This window comes from Indicator indicator, chromosome 10 (assembly GCF_027791375.1).
Source record: "Indicator indicator isolate 239-I01 chromosome 10, UM_Iind_1.1, whole genome shotgun sequence".
NCBI classification, from domain to species: domain Eukaryota; kingdom Metazoa; phylum Chordata; class Aves; order Piciformes; family Indicatoridae; genus Indicator; species Indicator indicator.
Window position 1 is genome coordinate 14,566,599 of NC_072019.1, and position 20,464 is coordinate 14,587,062.

Consider the following 20,464-nt stretch of genomic DNA (forward strand, 5'->3'; position numbering starts at 1 on the left):
CCAGGATGATCAGAGGGCTGGAGCACCTCTCCTATGAGGACAGACTGAAAGAGTTGGGGCTGTTCAGTCTGGAGAAGAGAAGGCTCCGAGGTGATTTTATTGTGGCCTTCCAGTATCTGAAGGGGGCTACAAGAAAGCTGGGGAGGGACTTTTTAGGATCTCAGGTAGTGATAGGACTAGGGGGAATGGAATAAAGCTGGAAGTGGGGAGATTCAGGCTGGAAGTGAGGAAGAAGTTCTTCACCATGAGAGTGGTGAGAGCCTGGAATGGGTTGTCTAGGGAGGTGGTTGAGGCCCCATCCCTGGAGGTGTTTAAGGCCAGGCTGGATGAGGCTCTGGCCAGTCTGATCTAGTGTGAGGTGTCCCTGCCCATGGCAGAGGGGTTGGAACTAGATGATCCTTGTGGTCCCTTCCAACCCTGACTGATTCTATGATTCTATGATTATTAGATTTTGGGCTTCCCCAAGGTCAGACAAGCATTGGTTCAAATGGGGAAGAGGTTCCTAGATGGTGGGAGTCGGAAGGGACCTCTGGATCTTTCCTACTCCAAACCCCCTGCTGAAGCAGGGTCATCCAGAGCAGGTTGTCCAGGCAGCTTTGGAATCTCTCCAGAGAAGACTCTGTTGAGCAAATGTCAATATGCCAAGCACTGCACAGGCTGCTGGGCCATTGATTGCTCCCAACCTTAACTGTCGGCTGTGAGTGCTGCAGTGGGATGGCAAAAACAAGTTCTGGAGGCAGGCCATGGCGTATGTCTCACCTCAGCACTGACTGGGCTTTCATCCACTGAGTCAGACCTGGCTTCAGCCTCAGCACTCGTCCCGCTGTGGGATCCATGGGCAAACAAAGTCAGGGCTCCTCTGCAGCCATTGCCTACAGCACCCTGTTGTGGGGCTATGGACAGACAGATAGACTTCCACAGCTGCATCTGCCAGTACGCAGATACTGTCTGGTTGAGGCTGTGATGTTCCTGTTGACAGCTGACACAGATTTGTTAATGTCATCAACAGTATCTGACCCTAAACCAGAAGCAGCCTGTGGCAGATCCCCAGGGTGTAGCAAACTGCAACCAGAAGGAAGGGTTTGTATGAAACCCACGGCTGCAAAGCGTCAGTCTCTGCTTCCCAAACACACAGGCAAAATCCTTGCTTCTATCTCTTTTCATGTCAGCATGTTCATTCTGTTTCACATTTTCCAGAACACACCCTAAACAACATGTTTGCAACAAAGCCTCTAGCACGTGGTCAGCACCGGCTGGATGCTGAATGTGCCTCTTACAAGAACTTCCTCATCTTAAGCATTTAATGACCAGCCTCACAGGAGAGGTGATTTTCCATCTCCTGTCAGGCCGGCTGCTGGCTCCATCTATCTATCTATTCATCCATCCATCCATCCCTTCCCCCATCCATCCATTCCCCCAACCACATCCAAAACATTGGCCAAGAAGCAGATAAGAGGGTAAATCAGGAAGTGGTAACAAAGGAATCGTCCAACTATGTAGCTTGTTCTGTGATGGTAGAAGTTCTGGTTTCACACCTGGGAAAGAATGAATTTGCCTATTTTTCCCTGTTCACTTTTGACTTGCTTATAAAAATACACCTGGCTGAGAATTAGGCAAGAACACAGAGGCCAAATGCATCCCAAAACACTCAAGTTTCTCCTTCTAGCTTGGCCACAAACTTCAAGGAGGGGGCAACAGAAGAGCATTGCTCTAATTAGAGGCAAAATGTTTTTTTGAGCATAATCATAGAATGGTCCAGGCCAGAAGGGACCTCCAAAGGTCATCTAGTTCAACCTCCCCACAGTCAGCAGGGATATCCCCAACCAGACCAGGTTTCCCAGGGCCTCATCGAGCCTCACCTTGAATACCTCCAGGGAAGGGGTTCAGTTCCCAAGGCTTTTCTGGCAGGTCTTAGGAAAGCATCATAAACAAGGCTGATGACTCCAGGTGCAAGGGGAGCTGCAGGTAGTCTCAAAGAACTGTCAGGATGGTTCCCCTCTGAGGGCATCAGACATCCTATAGAGAAAGACTGAGATGGTTGGGGTGGTTCAGCCTGGAGGAGGATCCAAGGAGACTTTCTGGTGGCCTTGCAGTACTTAAAAGGGCCAATCAGAGAGCTGGGGACAGACATCTCAGCAGAGCGTATTGTGACAGGACAAGGGGTGATAGTTTAAACTGAGAGAGATTCAGACTGGAGAGAAGTGAGACATTTTTGACACAGAGGGTGGCGAGACCCTAGCCCAGGTTTCCCAGAAAAGTGATAGATGTCCCATCCCTGGAACCATTTCAGGTCAGGTTGGTTGTGACTCTGAGCAACCTGTTCTAGTTGCAACTGTCCCTGCTGACTGCAGGGGGGGTTGGACTGGATGAGCTTAAAATGTTCCTTCTGACCCAAACCAGTCTGTGACTCTCTGATCCCTCCCTCCCCAGCCTTTGCACCTGGGTTTCCCTTTTCCCCATTTGCCCCAAGTTATTTCTTAGCCTCAGCTATATTTGTAGCATCCCTGGTGCCCAGGGTTTCTTCTGCAGTGCTGGGGTCTCTCCTAGTCCATGCTGCCTGCTTTAGGACTTTCTTTCTATTCTCATACATCCTCTGTCAAAACCTAAAGAGAGCATAAATTCTTTTGGCTTGGCCTTTGGCCCCTGATTTGTGCTTGAACCAAGTTTGTGTAGAGCAGGTAATGGCCACCTAAGGAATTTCTGTTCCTATTGTCTGAATATTGCATTTTTTGGTCGGTGTAAAGGTTAACCAGTCAACTTGATTGCCACACTGCTCATCCTTTGCATGCAAAATAGTATTGTGTTGTGGTTGTTGTCATGGGGAATTCCTTGCTGGTGAACTGGGACAGTCTTTACTTTCTACCTAGCATGAGAAGGCTCAGGGTATGAAGCTGAATAGGGTGAGTCACATGCACACACAAAGCCAGCCCGCATGGCAAGTGCAGAAGCAGCAAGAGTGATGATGGGTCAATTTCCAGCTTCAGGAAACGTCTGCATGCTTTTGCTTTGAGTGAGCAGAGCTTATGTAAAGGCTGGTGGTTGCACAACTCACTCCTCAGTGTTCCTGAGCTCCTGGCCCACTGTGTGTGCTGAGCAGCTGAAGAGCTCAGCAAACCCAAGCCTACAGCGGCTCGAAAGCAGAGACCTGTGGGTGATCTGGGCTGTGTTAAAGAGAACACAAGAGCCTGTGGACACCACTGCTGCACTTCCATCCCACAGACAAGGTACGCTGGGATGGTCAGAAAGCACGGACGCAGAGGCCACATCTCCCTGCCAAAACAAATTTTCTTGTGGCTGATGCAAACACTCCTGAGGTGAGCACTCTCCTGCTTTCCAGCTCAACAGGATTTAATTCTAAGCATCTGCTTCCACTGCTAAAACAAAAAGACAAGCAGAGATTTCAGATGCTGATCCTGGCTCCTGGAGACTGCCTGAAGGTCCTATCGAAAAGAAACACAACCTGAGGGCCAGGTTTGGTGCCAGGATTCCCCAGACACACAGTGCACACAGTCCTGCTCTTTAGGAACTGTGCTGACCTGTAAGGCTGGGCTCTCTGCAGTCACTCTGGGTTGGCACAATGGCACTTCCATACCCTCCAGGCATCACCTAAAATAATTTCTGGCACCTGAAATAATTCATTCTCCAAACCCATCTTTTGCTGCCCTCTAGGTATATTTTTGGTTGGAAACAATACCGCAGCCATAAATCAGGTGAAAGAGGGATTAAAGGAAGAGAAAATGAAAAACAAAAGGCCACCTAGACCTGCAGAGAAGGACCTGAGTATCCTGGTGGACAAGGTCTCCATGAGCCAGCAATGTGCCCTCATGGCCAAGAAGGCCAACGGTCTCCTGGGGTGTACTTAGAAGAATGTGACCAGAAGGTTGAGGGAGGATCTTCTGCCACTCTACTCTGCCCTGATGATCCAGTAGTTCCCTGTCTTTTGAGCTGGAGAGCCCAGAGCTGGCCAGACCACTCCAGATGTGGTCTCACTGGATCAAAGTAGAGGGTGGGGAGCATCTCCCTCAACCTGCTGACCACACTCTTCTGAATGCACATTGAACAGCTCAAAAATGTTACAGTTTTAACATCTATGCTAAAAGTACGGAATTGTAAGCAAAACATTGAATTTCTTGCTTATGAGCTGTCCCACCAGGTACCCCACCACAGACCTGTTCCTCCAGGTCCCACACCACTGAGCTGCCCCAGAGAAAACATCACATCAATGATCAGAATGAAATGAGGTGCCAAAGAGAGTTACATTTTATTCTGTATTGCATGGTAATACTGTGAGAATACGAACTATATGAAAGAGGGGAAAAAATATTTCCATACAGCAGAGCAGGTAGATACTGGAAAATACAAACCACAAGTATCATCACTAACAAGAGGAAGTGGGGGGGAATCTTGAAAAAGAGAATTTTACAATAAAATAACAGTACCAGTTTCTTCCTATATTCCAGACCTTAATGAAAATATTTAAATTATGCAGCAGTAGGATAAGTTTCTTTATTTTCCCTCTTAGAATCACAGAATTGTTTTGGTTGGAAAAGACCTCCAAAATCATCAAGTCCAACCATTCACCTAACACCCCCAGCACAGGAAGGACATGGAACTGCTGTATTGGGTCCAGGAGAGGCCATGAAAACGATCACTGGGCTGGGGAACCTCCCCTATGGGCACAGGCTGAGAGAGTTGGGGCTGGTCAGCCTGGAGAAGACAAGGCTCCAGGGAGATCTTTGAGCAGCCTTCCAGTACCTGAAGGGGGCTACAGGAGACCTGGGGAGGGACTTTTTACAGAGGCTTGGAGTGATAGGATGAGAGGGAACAGATTGAAGCTTGAGGAGGGCAGATTTAGACTGGGGATTTGGAAGAAATTCTTTCCAGTGAGGGTGGTGAGACACTGGAACAGTTGCCCAGGGAGGTGGTTGAAGTCCCCTCCCTGGATGTGTTCAAGGCCAGATTGGATGAAGCCTTGAGCAACCTGGTCTAGTGGAAGGGGTTGGAACTACATGATCTTTAAGGTCCCTTCCAACCCAAACCATTCTGTGAATCTATACAAAAGACAGAGGGAGAAATTCAAACCCTATTAACATCAGAAGGGATACTGCGAGTGAAATTCCATTTGAAGTGTGTTGTGCACAAAAGACAGCAGTAGCTAGATCTTGTGCATGGCCAGCAGGGACCCCATCAGCTCTTCCTGATCTTTTCCATGTCACATGCTTGCTGATGAGAGGATTTCAAAGAGGTTGGAAGGTTTTGGAGGCATGACTGCATTTTTCTATGCATTTGCAGAGTTAACACTTGCTGAGATGGCACAGGAATGAGCTGTCTGCACAGGGCTTGTCATTATGCAGTGTACTGAAAAGGTACCTTTAAAACCAGCCCTTGACACAGGAGCTACAGCACATTCTTCACCCATCAACGTTTCTGCTGTCCCCAGTAAGCACTACCATGGTCCTCTGGCAGAAACACGGTGGTCAGATGGAAAAATCACCTCTAATTTCTCTGTCTTGGTCAGCAATAAGGTATTAACTTCTTCCTTCAACAACTGTTAATTAGGAAACCTTAGCAAGAGATTTTCTAAGAAATTAGGAAGAAATTCTTTAGAGTGAGGGTGGTGAGACACTGGAACAGGTTGCCCAGAGAAGCTGTGGATGCCTTATCCCTGGAAATGTTTAGGACCAGATTGGATGAGGCCTTGAGCAACTTGATCTAGGTGGGATGTGTTCTTGCTCATGGCAGGAGGTTGAAACTGGATGATCTTCAACATCCCTTCCAACCGAAACCATTCTGGGATTCTGTGATCTTTCCTCTTGGGCTCTCCATGCACCATCACCCTCTCCCTGAAGGTATTCAAGGCCAGGTTGGATGAGGCTTAGAGCAACGTGGTCTAGAGGTGTCCCTGCCCATGGCAAGGCGCTTGGACCTAGATGATCTTTAAGGTCCCTTCCAACTCAAACCCTTCTGTGATTCTAATGTAATTTTGTGGAGCAAGAGAAAGAAGCTCCAAGAGGCTGGATGCACACATTCTTAAACAGTAGTGGAGTTCACTTTGTGTGACAATACTTGAAATTAAGATTCAGGAGCAGATCCTCCTTAGCATCAGTTACAAAAGCTCTACAAGCATTAATAACCAGCTGAGAAACCTTTTCTCAAAGATGCATAAACCCCATTTCTCTGATCCCCATCTGCTGGGTTTTTTAAGGGACACCATGTGTGAGAAATGTGGAATTTGAAACACAGGTAGATGGTGGAGTTTTGGTCAGGTCAAGACAGTCAATGATTGTTAGCGAGCAAAATCCCTTCAAGGGTAAGAAATCAACCCTGACACAGCTGGTAAGCAGCCAAACAACTGAATGTACCTCAGGGGGAGCTGCTGGAGCCTGGTCACCAACTTGGGTTTTTCAGACCACAGTGAGAGGAAAGCTTCCCATGGTTACAGAGCTGAGCAGAGTATGGGACCAAGCCCAGCTACACAGAGAATGGTGGGCGTTAGAAGGCACCTCTGAAGATCACACAGTGCAAATCTCCCTTGCTAAAGCAGGGTCACCCACAGCAGCTTGCCCGGGATCACAGTGTCCAGGTAGGTTTAGAATCTCTCCAGAGAAGACTCTGCAAGCCTTTCTGGGCAGCTTGCTCCAGGGCTCCAGCACCCTCACACCAAAGAAGTTCTCTCTCTGTTCAGGTGGGACCTCCTGGGTTTCAGTTTGTGTGTGTTGCCCCTTGTCCTGTCACTGAGCACCACTGACAAGAGTCTGGCCCTGTCCTTTTGCCCCCCTACCCTTTAGCTCTTGCTGAACATTGATCAGATCCTCTCTGTATTGTCTCTGTATCTAGATTTGTTTCTCCTGTGGTTCTCATTTCATCCCATGTTCCAAGACATACCCAGTTTCCATCAATCACAAACCAGACAACAGCCCTATTCTGAGAACCCAGGGCTTGTCCTTTTGTAAGCAATAAAAAGCTGGACACTGAGCCCAAGGAACATGATCAACCCCACCTCAGTCCAGAGTATTTAAAGTCAGGTTCTCAGCATGCTGAAATGTATCCAGGGCTTTTGCTGAAAAACTGAGTACAAAATTATACTGACACTTGGAGAACTCACAAGCAGACGTTTGCAGGAGTTGTGCACAGCCCTGCTCAGCAGCAGCAATGCTTTGATAATGTCTTTTTTTAATCCAGTTATAAAGACAGAACCAGTCTCTTGAAGGAGCAGGACCTCTGGCACATCCTCTACGTGTGGTTGTTGTTCAGATTGTTCTTGTTGAAGAATCTCCGTGCTTCCACGCTGCTGAGGGACACGGAGCAGCGAGACGGGTTCTCCTTTCTGTATTCAATGCTCTCCATCATAGCTTGCTTGATCACCTGGGAGACAGGCAACAACAAGGTGTCATTCAGGGAAATAACCAACACAGAACCAGATCAAGGAATGGTTCAGGTTGGAAAGCACCTGCAAAGGTCATCTAGTCCAACCCCCCCCTGCAGTCAGCAGGGACATCCTCCACTAAATCAGGTTGATCAGAGCCTTGTCAAGCCTCACCTAGAATATTTCCAGGGATGGGGCCTCAACTACCTCCCTGTTGCAGTGTTCCACCATCCTTGTGGTTCAGAACTTTTTCCTAACATCCAATCTAAATCTCCTCTCATTTCAAACCACTTCCCCTCATCCTATCACTGCAGACCTTTAGAAACAGTCCCTCTGCAGCCTTCTTGTAAGCCCCTTCAGGCACTGGAAGGTTGCTGTTAAGTCTCCGTGGAGCCTTCCCTTCTCCAGGCTTGCTCAGGTATCCTGCAAGGCTTTGGATGGCAAAATGACCAAACCAACACAGGAAGCGAACTAGAAAATAGCATGAACTGGAATGGATCCTAACAGGGCCAGGCTCAAACACTGTGAAAAGCACACACATAACTACACCCTAGCAGTGCTTCCATTTGGAAGATGGCCACAATGTTACATCAAACCTTTCAGCCAGGATTATTTTTCTCCACTGGAAAGCACCTTTTCAGCAGCATATTTACTTAGTGGTTTATTATTGACAGAACATCATATATGGTGACAATTCCTACAACACTGATACTTCAAGAGCTTCAGAAAAAGAGGTCAAATGAAAAGACCAAGTGCTTTTCTCATGGATCTGTGTATCTCATCCGGCTCTGTTTGGGGAACCCCTGTATCCTGCAGTGCCTGGACTCTTCTCTCCTTCCCAGGTCAGAAGGACACAAACTGACCACATCAGTTTGTGCATGCTTTCACACAAGCTCATGAAGAACTTAGCTGGGGTATACACCAGCCCTCACTAAAATCAGATTTTTCCACCGATCCAGCCTCAACTCTGAGACGTTAAAGGGGCACAAGGAAATGTAGGAAGCACTTTGGATGTCCTAACACTCAGGCAAACACTGAGGTGAACCCCTGCAGCTCCAGTAGGCAGCGTTAGGGCTTACATCACCTACTTTTCTGTTTAATGACCTAGACCCTTGAAGGCCCTTCCACACCAGCATACGTACATCTATGTTATTGAGGGTGTTGAATTCCATCAGATCATGGAGCCTCTTGAAAGCCTCATTAGGATACTGGAAGTTGAAGGTAGAGAAGGGTGTATTTGGATCATCAAAAATATCAAAGTCTGCAAAATCTTTCTCTTCCTGAGTTTCTCTTGGAACGCCTACACACAGAACAACAAAAAGACAATCAAAATGTTGGGTCTGAAGACCTCCCATCTTCTTTTTAACACCTCTTTTGAGATCTCTAACTACTACAGACAGACTCAGGAGTTATTTCTGAGACAAAACACGTCCAGTATGACATCACAAGGCCATGACAAAGCTTCAAAGGGACAGCCAGATTCAGCATCAGAAGCTGCATGCTCACCTGGAGCTTTGTACTTCCGGAAGTTGATGTTGGCCAAAACAAAATGGATTATAGTTGGGCAGTCTTTCTCTGAAGAGGTGTCCTTTGGCTTGAAAACATAGCACTCCTTCATGCCCTCTCGATCAAACACATTTGGGTCTATTTTGGGGAATGGAAGCTTGTTCATCTTGGCCCATTTCTCAGCAAGTAGAATCTCCTGAAAAGAGAACAAAGACCCAGGTGCAGGTAAAGCATCCATTGCGAAGAGAGACTCAAGGCAAATTGGGTAGGATCACAGAACGGTTTGGGTCAAAAGAAACTTTTCAAGGTCATCCAGTCCAACCCCTCTTCAGTCAGCAGGGACATCTGCGACTAGAGCACGTTGCTCAGAGCCCCAAACAACCTGACCTGGGATAGTTCCAGTGAGGGGGCATCTCCCACCTCTCTGGACAACCTGGGCCAGGGTCTCACCAACCTCAGTGTGAAAATTTTCTTTCTTCTCTCCAGTCTGAATCTCCATCTTTTAGTTCAAACTATCACCCCTTATTCCTGCCACAAGAGGGCCTGCTCAAAAGTCTGTCCCCAGCTTTCTCATTGGCCCTTTTAAGTGCTGAAAGGCCACCAGAAGGTCTCCCTGGAGCCTTCTCCGGGCTGAACAACTGCAACTCTCTCAGCCTGGCCTCACAGTAGAGGGCTTCCAACTCTCCCATCTTGGCTGTGGTCTGCTCTGGCCTCACTCCCAACAGCTCCATGTCTCTGCTGTGCTGAGAACTCCAGAGCTGGCCCCAGCACTGCAGGTGGAGTCTCAGCAGAGTGCAGCAGAGGGGTAGAATCCCCTCCCTCCACCTGCTGCCCATGCTGCTGGGCTGGCAGCGCTCGGTGCCAGCTCATGTCCTGCTTTTCACCTACCACACTCTCAACCCTGCTGCATCTCTAAGCTGGCTGGATGACTGTTGGCCCCACTCATTCCAACTCTACCCACCTGGTCCAGGTCCCTTCTGGCTGCACCACAGTTTGCACACACACATTTGCTTACTAGAAGCAGTTGAGCTCATGCCTCTTTACAGTAGGACTGATGAAGTTAACCTTTGTACAGATGACCCAGTATGGCAACCTGAGCACCTAATGGAGCCTGCTGAGCTTCACCACCTATGGTGATGATTCACAGGAAGGAGAGAGCTGCTCTGTCACATAAATCTTTGTGTGGATTTATAGAGCTGACAGCTAGAGGCAGCCATCTGTAATTTCAGTGGCAAACTGAGTAGCAGTGCTATGGAAACCAGTGAGAGCTCATAAACACCAGTCCACGTGGGGCTCTGTGTGCAGTGCCAGCACAGCAAGGCATCTGAAAGCATGCTAAGTGAAGAAATAAGTTTGGAAAAGAGGCTTTTTTTTTTTTCCCCTTGTGGCAAACCCAGTAAACACAATAATTGGTAAATAATGACTCAAAAGCATGTAATGAGGGTGTGTGAGAGGGAGGAGAGGGAAGGTCAACGTCTTTAATCTTGGGTTTGAATGAAATAGGGCCCTTCTTTGGGCAACTGTTTTGGATACACAAGAGATTAAACAATAGTGGGTGTAAAATGATAAACCAAGAGCAGAGTCATTGACTTCTGCTGGCTGATTTCCCTCTCTGTAGCTTCAAGTGCTACCACAGGTCCAGGCCAGATCTTGAACTGGAATCTGTGATGAAAGTAGAACCAGTGGGATTGCACAGGTTGCTCAAAGCCTCATCCAACCTGGCCTTGAGTACCTTTAGGCACAGGGCATCCACAACCTCCCTGGGCAACCTGTTCCAGTGCCTCACCACCCTCACTATAAAGAATTTCTTCGTAGTCTCCAGTCTAAATCTCCTCTCCTTCAGCTTCAATCCATTTTCTCTCATCCTATCACACCAAGCTATTGTAAAAATTCCCTACACAGCTCTTCTGTAGCTGCCTTCAAGTTCTGGAAAGCTGCTCTAAGGTCACTCCTGTATCCTTCTTTTCCCCAGGCTGAAGAGCCCCAAACTCTCATCCTGTACCCACGGAGGAGGTGCTCTTGATTCTGATAATCTTCATGACCTCTTCTGGACCCACTCCAGCAGTTCCATGTCCCTCTTATGCTGGGGGCACCAGAACTGGACACTGCTCCAGGTGGGGTCTTAGCAGAGAATCCCCTCCCTGTCCTGCTGCTCTCACTACTTTGGATGCAGCCCAGCACACAGCTGCCTTCTGGGCTGCCAGTGGCCATTACTGGCTCATGCTGAGTTCTCCATCAACTAACATCCCCAAGCTCTTCTCCTGAATAGTAATGAAGTTAGCTCCACTTCCAAAACCTTGGGTACTTAGAAAGAGGAAAGAGTGAGACACACTTCTGGGAGGTTTTGACAGAAGCTCCTTCCCTCACACCCCAGACTCAGCTGTGCATAGCTGGAGTGGCAGCACAGTGGTACCTGACTGACCGAACTGGTTAATCCTGACCCAAAAGGGAGCTGTGCGGCACAGTGTGAAGGCACGGCTGCCATCACCACAGCAGAGCTGTGACTTCAAACCAGCTGCATCAGCTTGCTTTGTGTCAGCTGCCTCCTGTGAGTCATGTAAACAGGAACTGAGGCAGAGTGCAACACTGTGCCTTGACATGGAGACAAATTGCTCCAGTGTTGTGAATACAACAGCACTGAGGCCTTCTGAAACCATCAAATGTCCAACCAACCTGACTGGAAGAGTAACACTGAGACAACTTTACATCTTGATCACATGGAAAGGAACGGTCTGCCTTACTTACTTTGAAAGGAGGACTGGAATCACTTGGCCTTGCTGAAAAATCAAAAGAGATGATGAGATCCACACCTCTTTGAGGTCTCAAGATAAGTGGGTATGGCAGGTTAAACGTCAGCCCACTGTCCACTATATGAATCTTCTTGCTCTTCACATCCAGAGGTTCATAGATTCTCTCAAACTCATCAGGATCTGCGTGGAACAAACGAAAATACAACAGGAACAGAGAGTGAGGAACTGATGTTCTGATGGGCTCCCCAGGGGTTTCCCAAGTACTGAAGATTCCACAGAATTTAGAAATGTGCAGCATCCCAACTAAACATACCATCAGCTCCTGCAACCTTAACTCTGGTCTTAACAACTGGACAGTTAGATGAAAACAGAGCTGCAAGGGACCCCAGAAGGTCAAGTACACCTATGTCCTGTCCCAAGGCAGAAGCAAAGGTGACTTGAGGCAAAACTGAAGGGGACAAAAGCCCAGATTTGACCCTGTCCCTCCCACCTTTACTCGGTCATCCCCAACAACCTGCACACAAAGAAAGTTGGGGTTGTTCAGCCTGGAGAAGAGAAGGCTCTAGGGAGACCTTCTGGTGGCCTTTCAGTGCTTAAAGGGGATGATCAGAAAGCTGGGGACAGACTTTTGAGCAGGGTCTGTTGTGACAGGACAAGGGGTGATGGTTTGAACTAAAAGTTGAACATTCAGCCTGGAGAGAAGGAAGAAAATTTTCACACTGAGGATGATAAGACCCTATCCCAGGTAGCCCAGAGAGGTGGTAGATGCTCCATCCCTGGAAGTATTCCAGGTCAGGTTGAATGGGACGCTGAGCAACCTGCTCTATTTGCAGATGTCTCTGCTGACTGCAGGGGGTTGGACTATCTGGTGTTTAAAGGTCCCTTCCAACACAAAACATTCTGTGATTCTGTGAAAATGTTTATGGAACAGTAAGTGACAGATTCCTGAGATACATCTCCCAGTGTCCTACAAGCCCTGTCCAAACCTATTCCTCCAGGTTCCCTCCCAATCCCCTGTCCTTCCCTGTTCCTATTCTCCAGCTGAGATATGCCTCTGAAGCCTTGACATGGCTCTGATTCTGTGTAATTCTTGTCCATGCCTGCTTCTGTCCCTTATACTTAGGACTACCAAGCCTTGCCTTTCAACCTAAGCGATGGCTGATGACCTCATACTTGCTAATAGGCCTGGGATAGAAGGGAACAGCGAACCACATCTGTATCTGAAACAGAAGCACTGGGGAAAAATCACATGTAAGCCACTCTCTACTGTTACTGTCATAGAATCATGGAATTGTTTTGGTTGGAAAAGATCTCTGAGATCACCATGGCAGAGTATTCAAAGAGCTTCCTATCTCTAAAGCCCAAACTGAGGCTGAAGAAGATGCTGCTTCTCCTTCAACCTCAATATTCCCTAGGTTAAACTCTGGGTAAAAATAAGTAATTTTTCCCAAGTGTCTGTGCACTTCTCCAATTCTCTGGATACTACTAAAGGGTCATAAACTTTTTCCCCTGACAGTTTTTTTCTTGCTCTAGATCTTAAAAACATTTCCAGTGCATGTGTTTGACTTTTAACTGCAGACTGATGCTCGTATCTGCAAAGGGCACTGTAAGCTAGGGAATGCTGAACAGCACAGTTATCACAGAATGGTTTGGCTTGGAAAGGACCTTAAGCTCATGTAGATCCTAGGACAGCTTTGACTATACCAGCTTGCTCAAGGCCTCATCCAGCCTAGCCTGAACACCTCCAGGAACAGGGCATCCACGACCTCCCTGGGCAACTGCTCCAGTGTCTCACCACCCTCACTGTAAAGAATTTCTTCCTAATCTCTATCTCAATCTCCCCTCTTCCAGCTTCAATCCATTCCCTATCATCCTATCACTCCAGTCCCTTGTAAAAAAGTCCCTCCCCAGGTCTCCTGTAGTGCTCTTCAGGTACTGGAAAGTTGCTCTAAGATCTCCTCAGAGCCTTCTCTTCTCCAGGTTGATCATCAGCCCCATCTCCCTCAGCCTGTCCCCACAGGAGAGGCTCTCCAGCCCTGTGATCATCCTCAAGACATCCTCTGGACCCACTCCAGCAGTTCTATGCCCCTCATTTGCTGGGGACACCAAAACTGGATGCAGTTGCTGCAGGTGGGCTCTCAGCAAAGCAGAGCAGAGGGGTAGAATCCCCTCCCTGTCCTGCTGCTCTCACTGCTTTGGATGCAGCCCAGTGCACAGTTGCCTTCTGGGCTGCCAGTGACCATTGCTGGCTCATGTTGAGTTTGTCTTCGACTGACACCCCCAAGTCCTTCTCCTCCATACTGCTCTTGAGCCACTCCTTGCCCAGCCTATATTTGTACTTAGGATTGCCCCAGCCCAGGTGCAGGACCTTGCACTTGGCCTTGCTTAACTCCATGAGGTTGGCTCGGGCCTGCCTCTCAAGCCTGTGCAAGTCCCTCTGTAAGGATCCCTTCTTCCAGCACGTCAACCAGGCCCCACAGCTTGGTGTCATCAGCAAACTTGTTGAGGGTGCGTCAGTGCCACTGCCCGTGTCACCAACAGGATGTTAAACACTGGGCCCAGTCCCAGTGACCTATCATCCTATCATTGTTTCTAGCACCTATTTATCAGCAATAGAATTAACATGAACGTGAAATATTTTCATGTGAAGAGAGTCCTTCAAAAAGAACTCCAACTCTACTGTCTACCATTTCAGGATCCATAGGAAAAATTTAGTGTTATGGGCAGCCACAAAGACCATCAGAACAGATGTTTTGACTTTTTATTTCTGTTATTACACCTTTGACGGCACTCTGCTAAAAAATGAGGCACCACTGTCCTCATGTCTGCCTTGTTATCTGAGGGAGAAAAGCAAATCATTGCTTCATGATAAAGGGTCAAGGATGTGTACTGATCTAATTTAGAACCAGGTATATTTATAATCATAAGCTTAAGTCAGTGAAAATATCTGAATGTTTACCAAATTCATCATCATTTAAAAAAACCACAACAAACAAACAAAAAATAATTGCCAAAAAAAGTCATAGAATGGTTTGGGTTGAAAGGGATCATCTAGTTCCAGCCCCCTATTATGGGCAGGGACACCTCCTAGATGTGAAGAAGTGGTCAGGCATTGTGACAGGCTGCCCAGGGAGGTGGTGGAGAAACCTGTGGTCATGGCACTTTGGGACATGTTTTAATGGCCATGGTGGTGTTGGGTTAACGGTTGGACTTCATGATCTTGGAGGTCTTTTCCAACCAAAACAATTACTTGATAATATGACCTTTGAAAGTCCCTTACAACGCAAACCACTGGATGATTCTATGAATTGTTTGGAAGTAAAAGAAGAAAGCATCTTCTAGAGAGCAAGGGTTGGGACAGATGGCAGCTTCAGTGTACGTATGGGAAATGAAGGGACATCTGCTACTGACGTGCACCTCCCGTAACAGTTTCCATAAATACTGAAATAAGGAAGCAGGCACCATGAGTTATTTTTTCCCCTATTGGTATTCACATACAAGTGATTTTGGAGTGTTGTAATACGAAGGCACAGAAGCAGAACAACTCTGAGTTCAGAATGGAATCATTCCAGGGGTGTAAATTTTAAAGCCTACTTGAGATCAATGAAGAAAATGCTCAGCAGAAACAGGATCCTTAGCAAAGTGAAGCCAAGTGTTGGAGATCAGGCAGTTGGGATCTCTGCTGTACAGAACCAGAGAATGGGTTTGGTTTCAAGGAATCGCTAAAGGCTATCTAGTCCATTCCCCTGTAGCCAGCAGGGTCATCTGCAAGCAGAGCAGGTTGCTCAGAGCCACAAACAACCTGACCTGGAATGGTTCCAGAGATGGGACATCTACCACCTCTCTGGGCAGCCTGGGCCGGTGTCTCACTACTCTCAGTGCCAAAAATGTCTCCCTGAAATTAATTCACATCATTAAAATCACACCTATCACATGACTGAGCAAATTGTAGACTGACTACTGAAATTTCAAAGGGTTTTTAACTGTTCTTGACCATAATAGAGCCCTCAACACAGGAAGGATGTGGACCTGATGGAGTGGGTCCAGAGGAGGCCATGAAGACGATCAGAGGGCTGAAACACCTCTGCTATAAGGACAGGCTGAAGGAGCTGAGGTTGTTCAGCCTGAAGAAGAGAAAGCTCCAGGGAGACCTAATAGCGACCTGAAGGGGACCTACAAGAAGGCTGCAGAGGGACTGTTTCCAAAGGCCTGCAGTGATAGGACGAGGGCAATGGTTTGAAATTAGAGAAGATTTAGATTGGATGCTAGGAACAAGTTCTGCACCATGAGGGTGGTGGAACACTGCAACAGGTTGCCTGGGGAGTATTGGAGGCCCTGTTCCTGAAGATATTCTAGGTGAGACGTGTCAAGGCTCTGAGCAACCTAATCTAGTGTAGGATGTCCTTGCTGACTGCAGGGGGGTTGGACTAGATGACCTTTGGAAGTGCCTTTCAACCCAACCCATTCTATGCTTTTATAATATTGCAACTACTCGTAGCTGTTGGCTTTGTTTCATCAGGCTTATGCGTGTAGGCAAAATAGTGCAGTTAAGTCACAGCTGTGGCAGACGTTTTGCCCAAAGGAATGTCAAGAATTGTCTCTGAGGTGCAGGCCCAGCATCCTATTTCAACTGAAATTAAACCCCAGGAAGTTGAAGATTGATTCTGAAGACCCTCTACATGCCTTAATTATGCAAAATTCTAATCATCTGTCATTTTTTCCATAAATTTACTACTGGCTTTCCTGTCTTTTACAACTACTCTAAATATTAAGATTACCCAACTGTAAACACCTCTGAGATGATAAAAATATTTAGAAAGAGAAGTACAGATGGAAATTACTCCACAAGCACTCCAAGGGATTTGTTACACTAACAAATACACAGCAGAGCTCCTCTGCTACTTGAGCTTTTAAACGACATCTGGTATTTACCATTGCATAATGACCAGCCAGGAAATAGGGGCTGAAGTGCCTATAGTTACCACAAGGGATGGGTGGTAGTGGTGTGCCTCTACACAGAAACATGGACAGAACATAGAATCCTAGGCTGTGAAGGTGGAAGGCACCTTTTTGACCATCAAGTCCAATCTCTCACCTAGAGCTCACAATCCCACCACTACTGCTAAGTCACTGGCACTAAACCACATCCCTGAGCACCACATCCAGGTGTCTTTTAAATCCCTCCATGGATGGTGACTCCACCACCTCCCTGGGCAGCCTGTTCCAGTGCCTGAGAGCCCCTTCTGGGAAGAAATGTTCCTAATACCCAATGTGAACCTCCCCTGGCACAAGTTGAGTCCATTTGCTCTTGTCCTGTCTCTTGCTGCAAGTGAGAAGAGACCAATCCCCACCATGCTCTAACCACTTTGAGGTAGTTGTAGAGGGTGATGAAGTCTCCCCTCAGCCTCCTCTTCTGAAGACTAAACAACCCCAGTTCCCTCAGCTGTTCCTCATAGGACTTGTACCAGCTCATGTTTGCTTTGATAGCTAAGGGAGAAAACACTTTCTATATGCTCTTCTTGAGACATGCTCCAGCACCCCCAATGTCCTTCTTGTAGCTCCTCAGATTGATGGATGTCATTAATAAGCCAAATAAAACAGAGGCTTTACAGTTTATGGTAAAGAAATTTTAAGTGGAAGCTCCACCTGTTCACTGTCCGTATCTTCACTGAGCTGTAACTGTTCTGTGGGATAACTCAGAATCATGGAATCACAACTCACATCATGAAGTCCTACTGAAGAAGGAAAAAAGCTCAGCCATGACAGAAGAACATTGAGAAATCAATTGGCTTTCACTGAGGTGGTTGTAATGAATCTTAAAGATATTAACTGGTTGTGGTCCCTAATTCTTTGCAGCTACTTTCCCAGGCATCAGATGCTTCATGGACTGGGGAAGGCTGTCAGCTTCTTGTAGAAATTACCATTTTTCTGAAAATCTTATTTTCCATCTGCAGTCCCACTTCAGTCAACAGGAAATGTAGATGCAGCTACACATCAGCCATATGGGAGATGTGAATGCACCTGACAGATCAGTCCCACTGAAGCAAACAGTGTCACAAGGACCTACAAGAAGGGTGTTGACTCCACAGGTTTTTTTCAGAGGAAGACAGGAGAGCTGCAAAAATTTTGCCATAGGGATGCCCTGTAGAAGAGCAAGGAAAGGTTTGATTTCTACCAGAAGCATCAATAAGAGAAAATGAACCACACAGGATACTCTTTGGAGAAGTCCAAGCGAGTGAGGAAGTGGTCTTAATGAAGGAAACCACACACAAAAGCAGCTTGGTCACCTCTGCCAGTAATTCCGTCAAACTAAGGGCTACTGCTGCTCCCAGTAGCAGCTACTGCTGCTTCCAATGAATCATGGAATCATTTAAGCTGGAAAAGACCTTTAAGATCCTCAGATCCAACCATTAACCCAGCACTGCTAGGTCACCACTAAACCACGTGCCTCAGCACCTCAGCTACACAGCTTTTAAATCTCTCCAGCAATGGGGACTCCACCACCTCCCAGTGCAGCCTCTTCCAGGGCTTACAAACCCCTTCCATGAAGAAATTTTTCCTAATGTCCAACCTAAACCTCCCCCGGCACAACCTGAGGCAGTATCCTCTTGTCCTATCACTTGTTACCTGGTAGAACAGACCAACACCCTTTTCACTCCAGCCTCCTTTCAGGAAGTTGTAGAGAGCCAGGTCTCCCCTCCTTTTTCCAGGCTACACAACCCCAGTTTCCTCAGCTGCTCCTCACAGGACTTATGCTCTAGACCCTTCACCAGCTTCGTTGCCTTTCTCTGGACAGGCTCCAGACTCTCAATGTCCTTCTTGTAGTGAGGGGCCCAAAACTGAACTCAGTAGTTAGAATGCAGCCTCACCAGTGCCCAGTACAGGGGGACAACCATCATGTGGTGCCCTCTGAGGCACCCAGTTCCTTCCCAACCTCTGCTGTTGATCAGTACCCATGGCTGCCTCTACAGAAACTATCTCCTGCTTTCTGGTAGGTGCTGCTGCAAGCCTCGTAAGCTGGATGGCACCACACTGAGAAGTCATTGCTTCTGGTGTTACTAATAAACACACAGCAATGGGGGCTTCCTGCAAACTCACCTGCAACAGCTGCATCTAGTTCATCTTCCTCCACAGACTCCTGCTTCAGAAGGTCTGCCAGAGGAGAGAGTGGGTAGCAGCTGTTGAGGTTCAATCCCAGCATGAAGTTGTGCACTTTGCCAGCACGCCCTTCCCTGGTGTTGAACAGGGCACTGTCCCCCACCAACGCCATCAGCATGCGCTGCACCCAGCTCTCCTGGCTGCTGTTCTGATAGTCCTGATTTCCCTCAGCGTTTTCAGTGCCTGCAGAGGAAAGTGAAAATATACAATGGTGAGACAGTTAACCTTCTGAAGTGTAAACCCAAATCACAGATTTGCAGGTTGTCCACTGTGGCTACAAATCATGAGAGAGATGTAGTGTTCAGTGGTGGCTGGAGTGCTGACAGGAATTCTGCAGAGAACATGGCATCACCCTCTTGTTATTTTATTTTGCAGAAGTAGCCATTTCACTGACCTAATGACATCATCTACTGCCTCATCTCCTAAGGTTTTCTTTTCTTCCTGTAGATTCTAAAATGACAAAGACCTGCATTCCAAGAGACAAACAGAAATATTCTGCTTGGAAGAGATCTTCAAGATCATGGAGTCCAGCCACTAACCCAGTACTGCCAGGTCACCTACCTGTGTCCCTTAGCACCACATCCACACAGCTTTTCAGTCTCTGCAGGGATGTGGACTCCATCACTGCCCTGGGCAGCCTGTTCCAGGGCTTGACAACCCTTTTGGGTTTGTCAACCCGAGATTTACTCTTTGGTTTGGTTTTGTTGTTAAAAAAGTGACTGACTTCTTCAGGTGAAAAATCACTGTTGTGCCCAAAAGGATCATCAAATTATTAGGGTGAGACCGAGACTCTGACTAAAATCAGCAAAATTCCCAGATGGTTTTGGTACCTAAAGATAATTTTCAGTAGGATCTTTTCCTCCCACTGCTCAATGTTTCCCTTTGTGCTTGTGGCTCTTCTGGGAACCTGGATTTGGGCATTGTTTAACAGATGACGCCAAGCCCTAGGAATTTCCTGTATCAAATGTCACTTGTCAAGGTGCTAGAAGGTATCTGAGAATGCTGGAAGCACAAACTAAACCCTTCTCAGGAAAATATTTGACCAAGGAAACCTTGAAAATAATGATAGTGTCAGCTTGCTGTGTGGGTAAGAATTCAAACATGCCTCTGAGCTCTGTAGCTTGCTGGTCACAGGCTTCTGGAGATCATCTGACTCAGCAAGCCTCATTTTTGGGTGTATGTGAAATTGATGAGTTCTCTGAAGCCATGTTGGGCTGACATCAAGACTGAGGATGTGTGAAGAGAATGATCTGACCATTGACTTGAGCAGGAGGCAGGAAGTCAAACCAAAGGCCCTCCTGAGGTCTCCTGTTCAATATATTGCTCTTTGGCTGAGCCACTGGCTCCTTTGAGATCTTTGGGCAAGGTAATTAAGTTTTACCAGTGGTATAAACAAGAGCTGAGCTGTCATCTGTCCTGGTCTGAGCCAATTATGTTCAGTGCTGTCACTTCCCAGTTCAGGCTCTGCTCACTGAAGCACTTTCTGAAGTTCAGGGCAGGTTTGCACAGCCAGTGGCTGCCTCTAGATGGGAGAAGCCGAAAGGGAGAGCTCCTGCTGAGGGCTGGGCTGCAGAAAGGCTCTGCCTGAGACTTGCAGAGACCAAGGGTACTGCCATAACTTGTGCCCCACCTTGGGGGGTAGGAAAGTCAGAGAGGGCACCGGCTGGGAGGAGCAGACAGGACA

At 47.4% G+C, this 20,464-nt stretch overlaps 1 protein-coding gene across 1 annotated transcript in view; it reads right to left on the reverse strand.

The window, feature by feature from the left end:
- Positions 1 to 7,233: 7,233 nt before the first annotated feature.
- Positions 7,234 to 20,464, reverse strand: part of PLA2G4A (phospholipase A2 group IVA) — a 55,186-nt gene continuing 41,955 nt past the window's right edge. Inside the window, exons 13-17 of the mRNA XM_054384430.1 lie at positions 18,721 to 18,963; positions 11,618 to 11,802; positions 8,873 to 9,068; positions 8,509 to 8,666; positions 7,234 to 7,365 (exon numbers count right to left, since the gene is read on the reverse strand). Coding sequence (XP_054240405.1) covers positions 7,234 to 7,365; positions 8,509 to 8,666; positions 8,873 to 9,068; positions 11,618 to 11,802; positions 18,721 to 18,963 — 914 coding nt within the window. The remainder of the gene's footprint in view (positions 7,366 to 8,508; positions 8,667 to 8,872; positions 9,069 to 11,617; positions 11,803 to 18,720; positions 18,964 to 20,464) is intronic.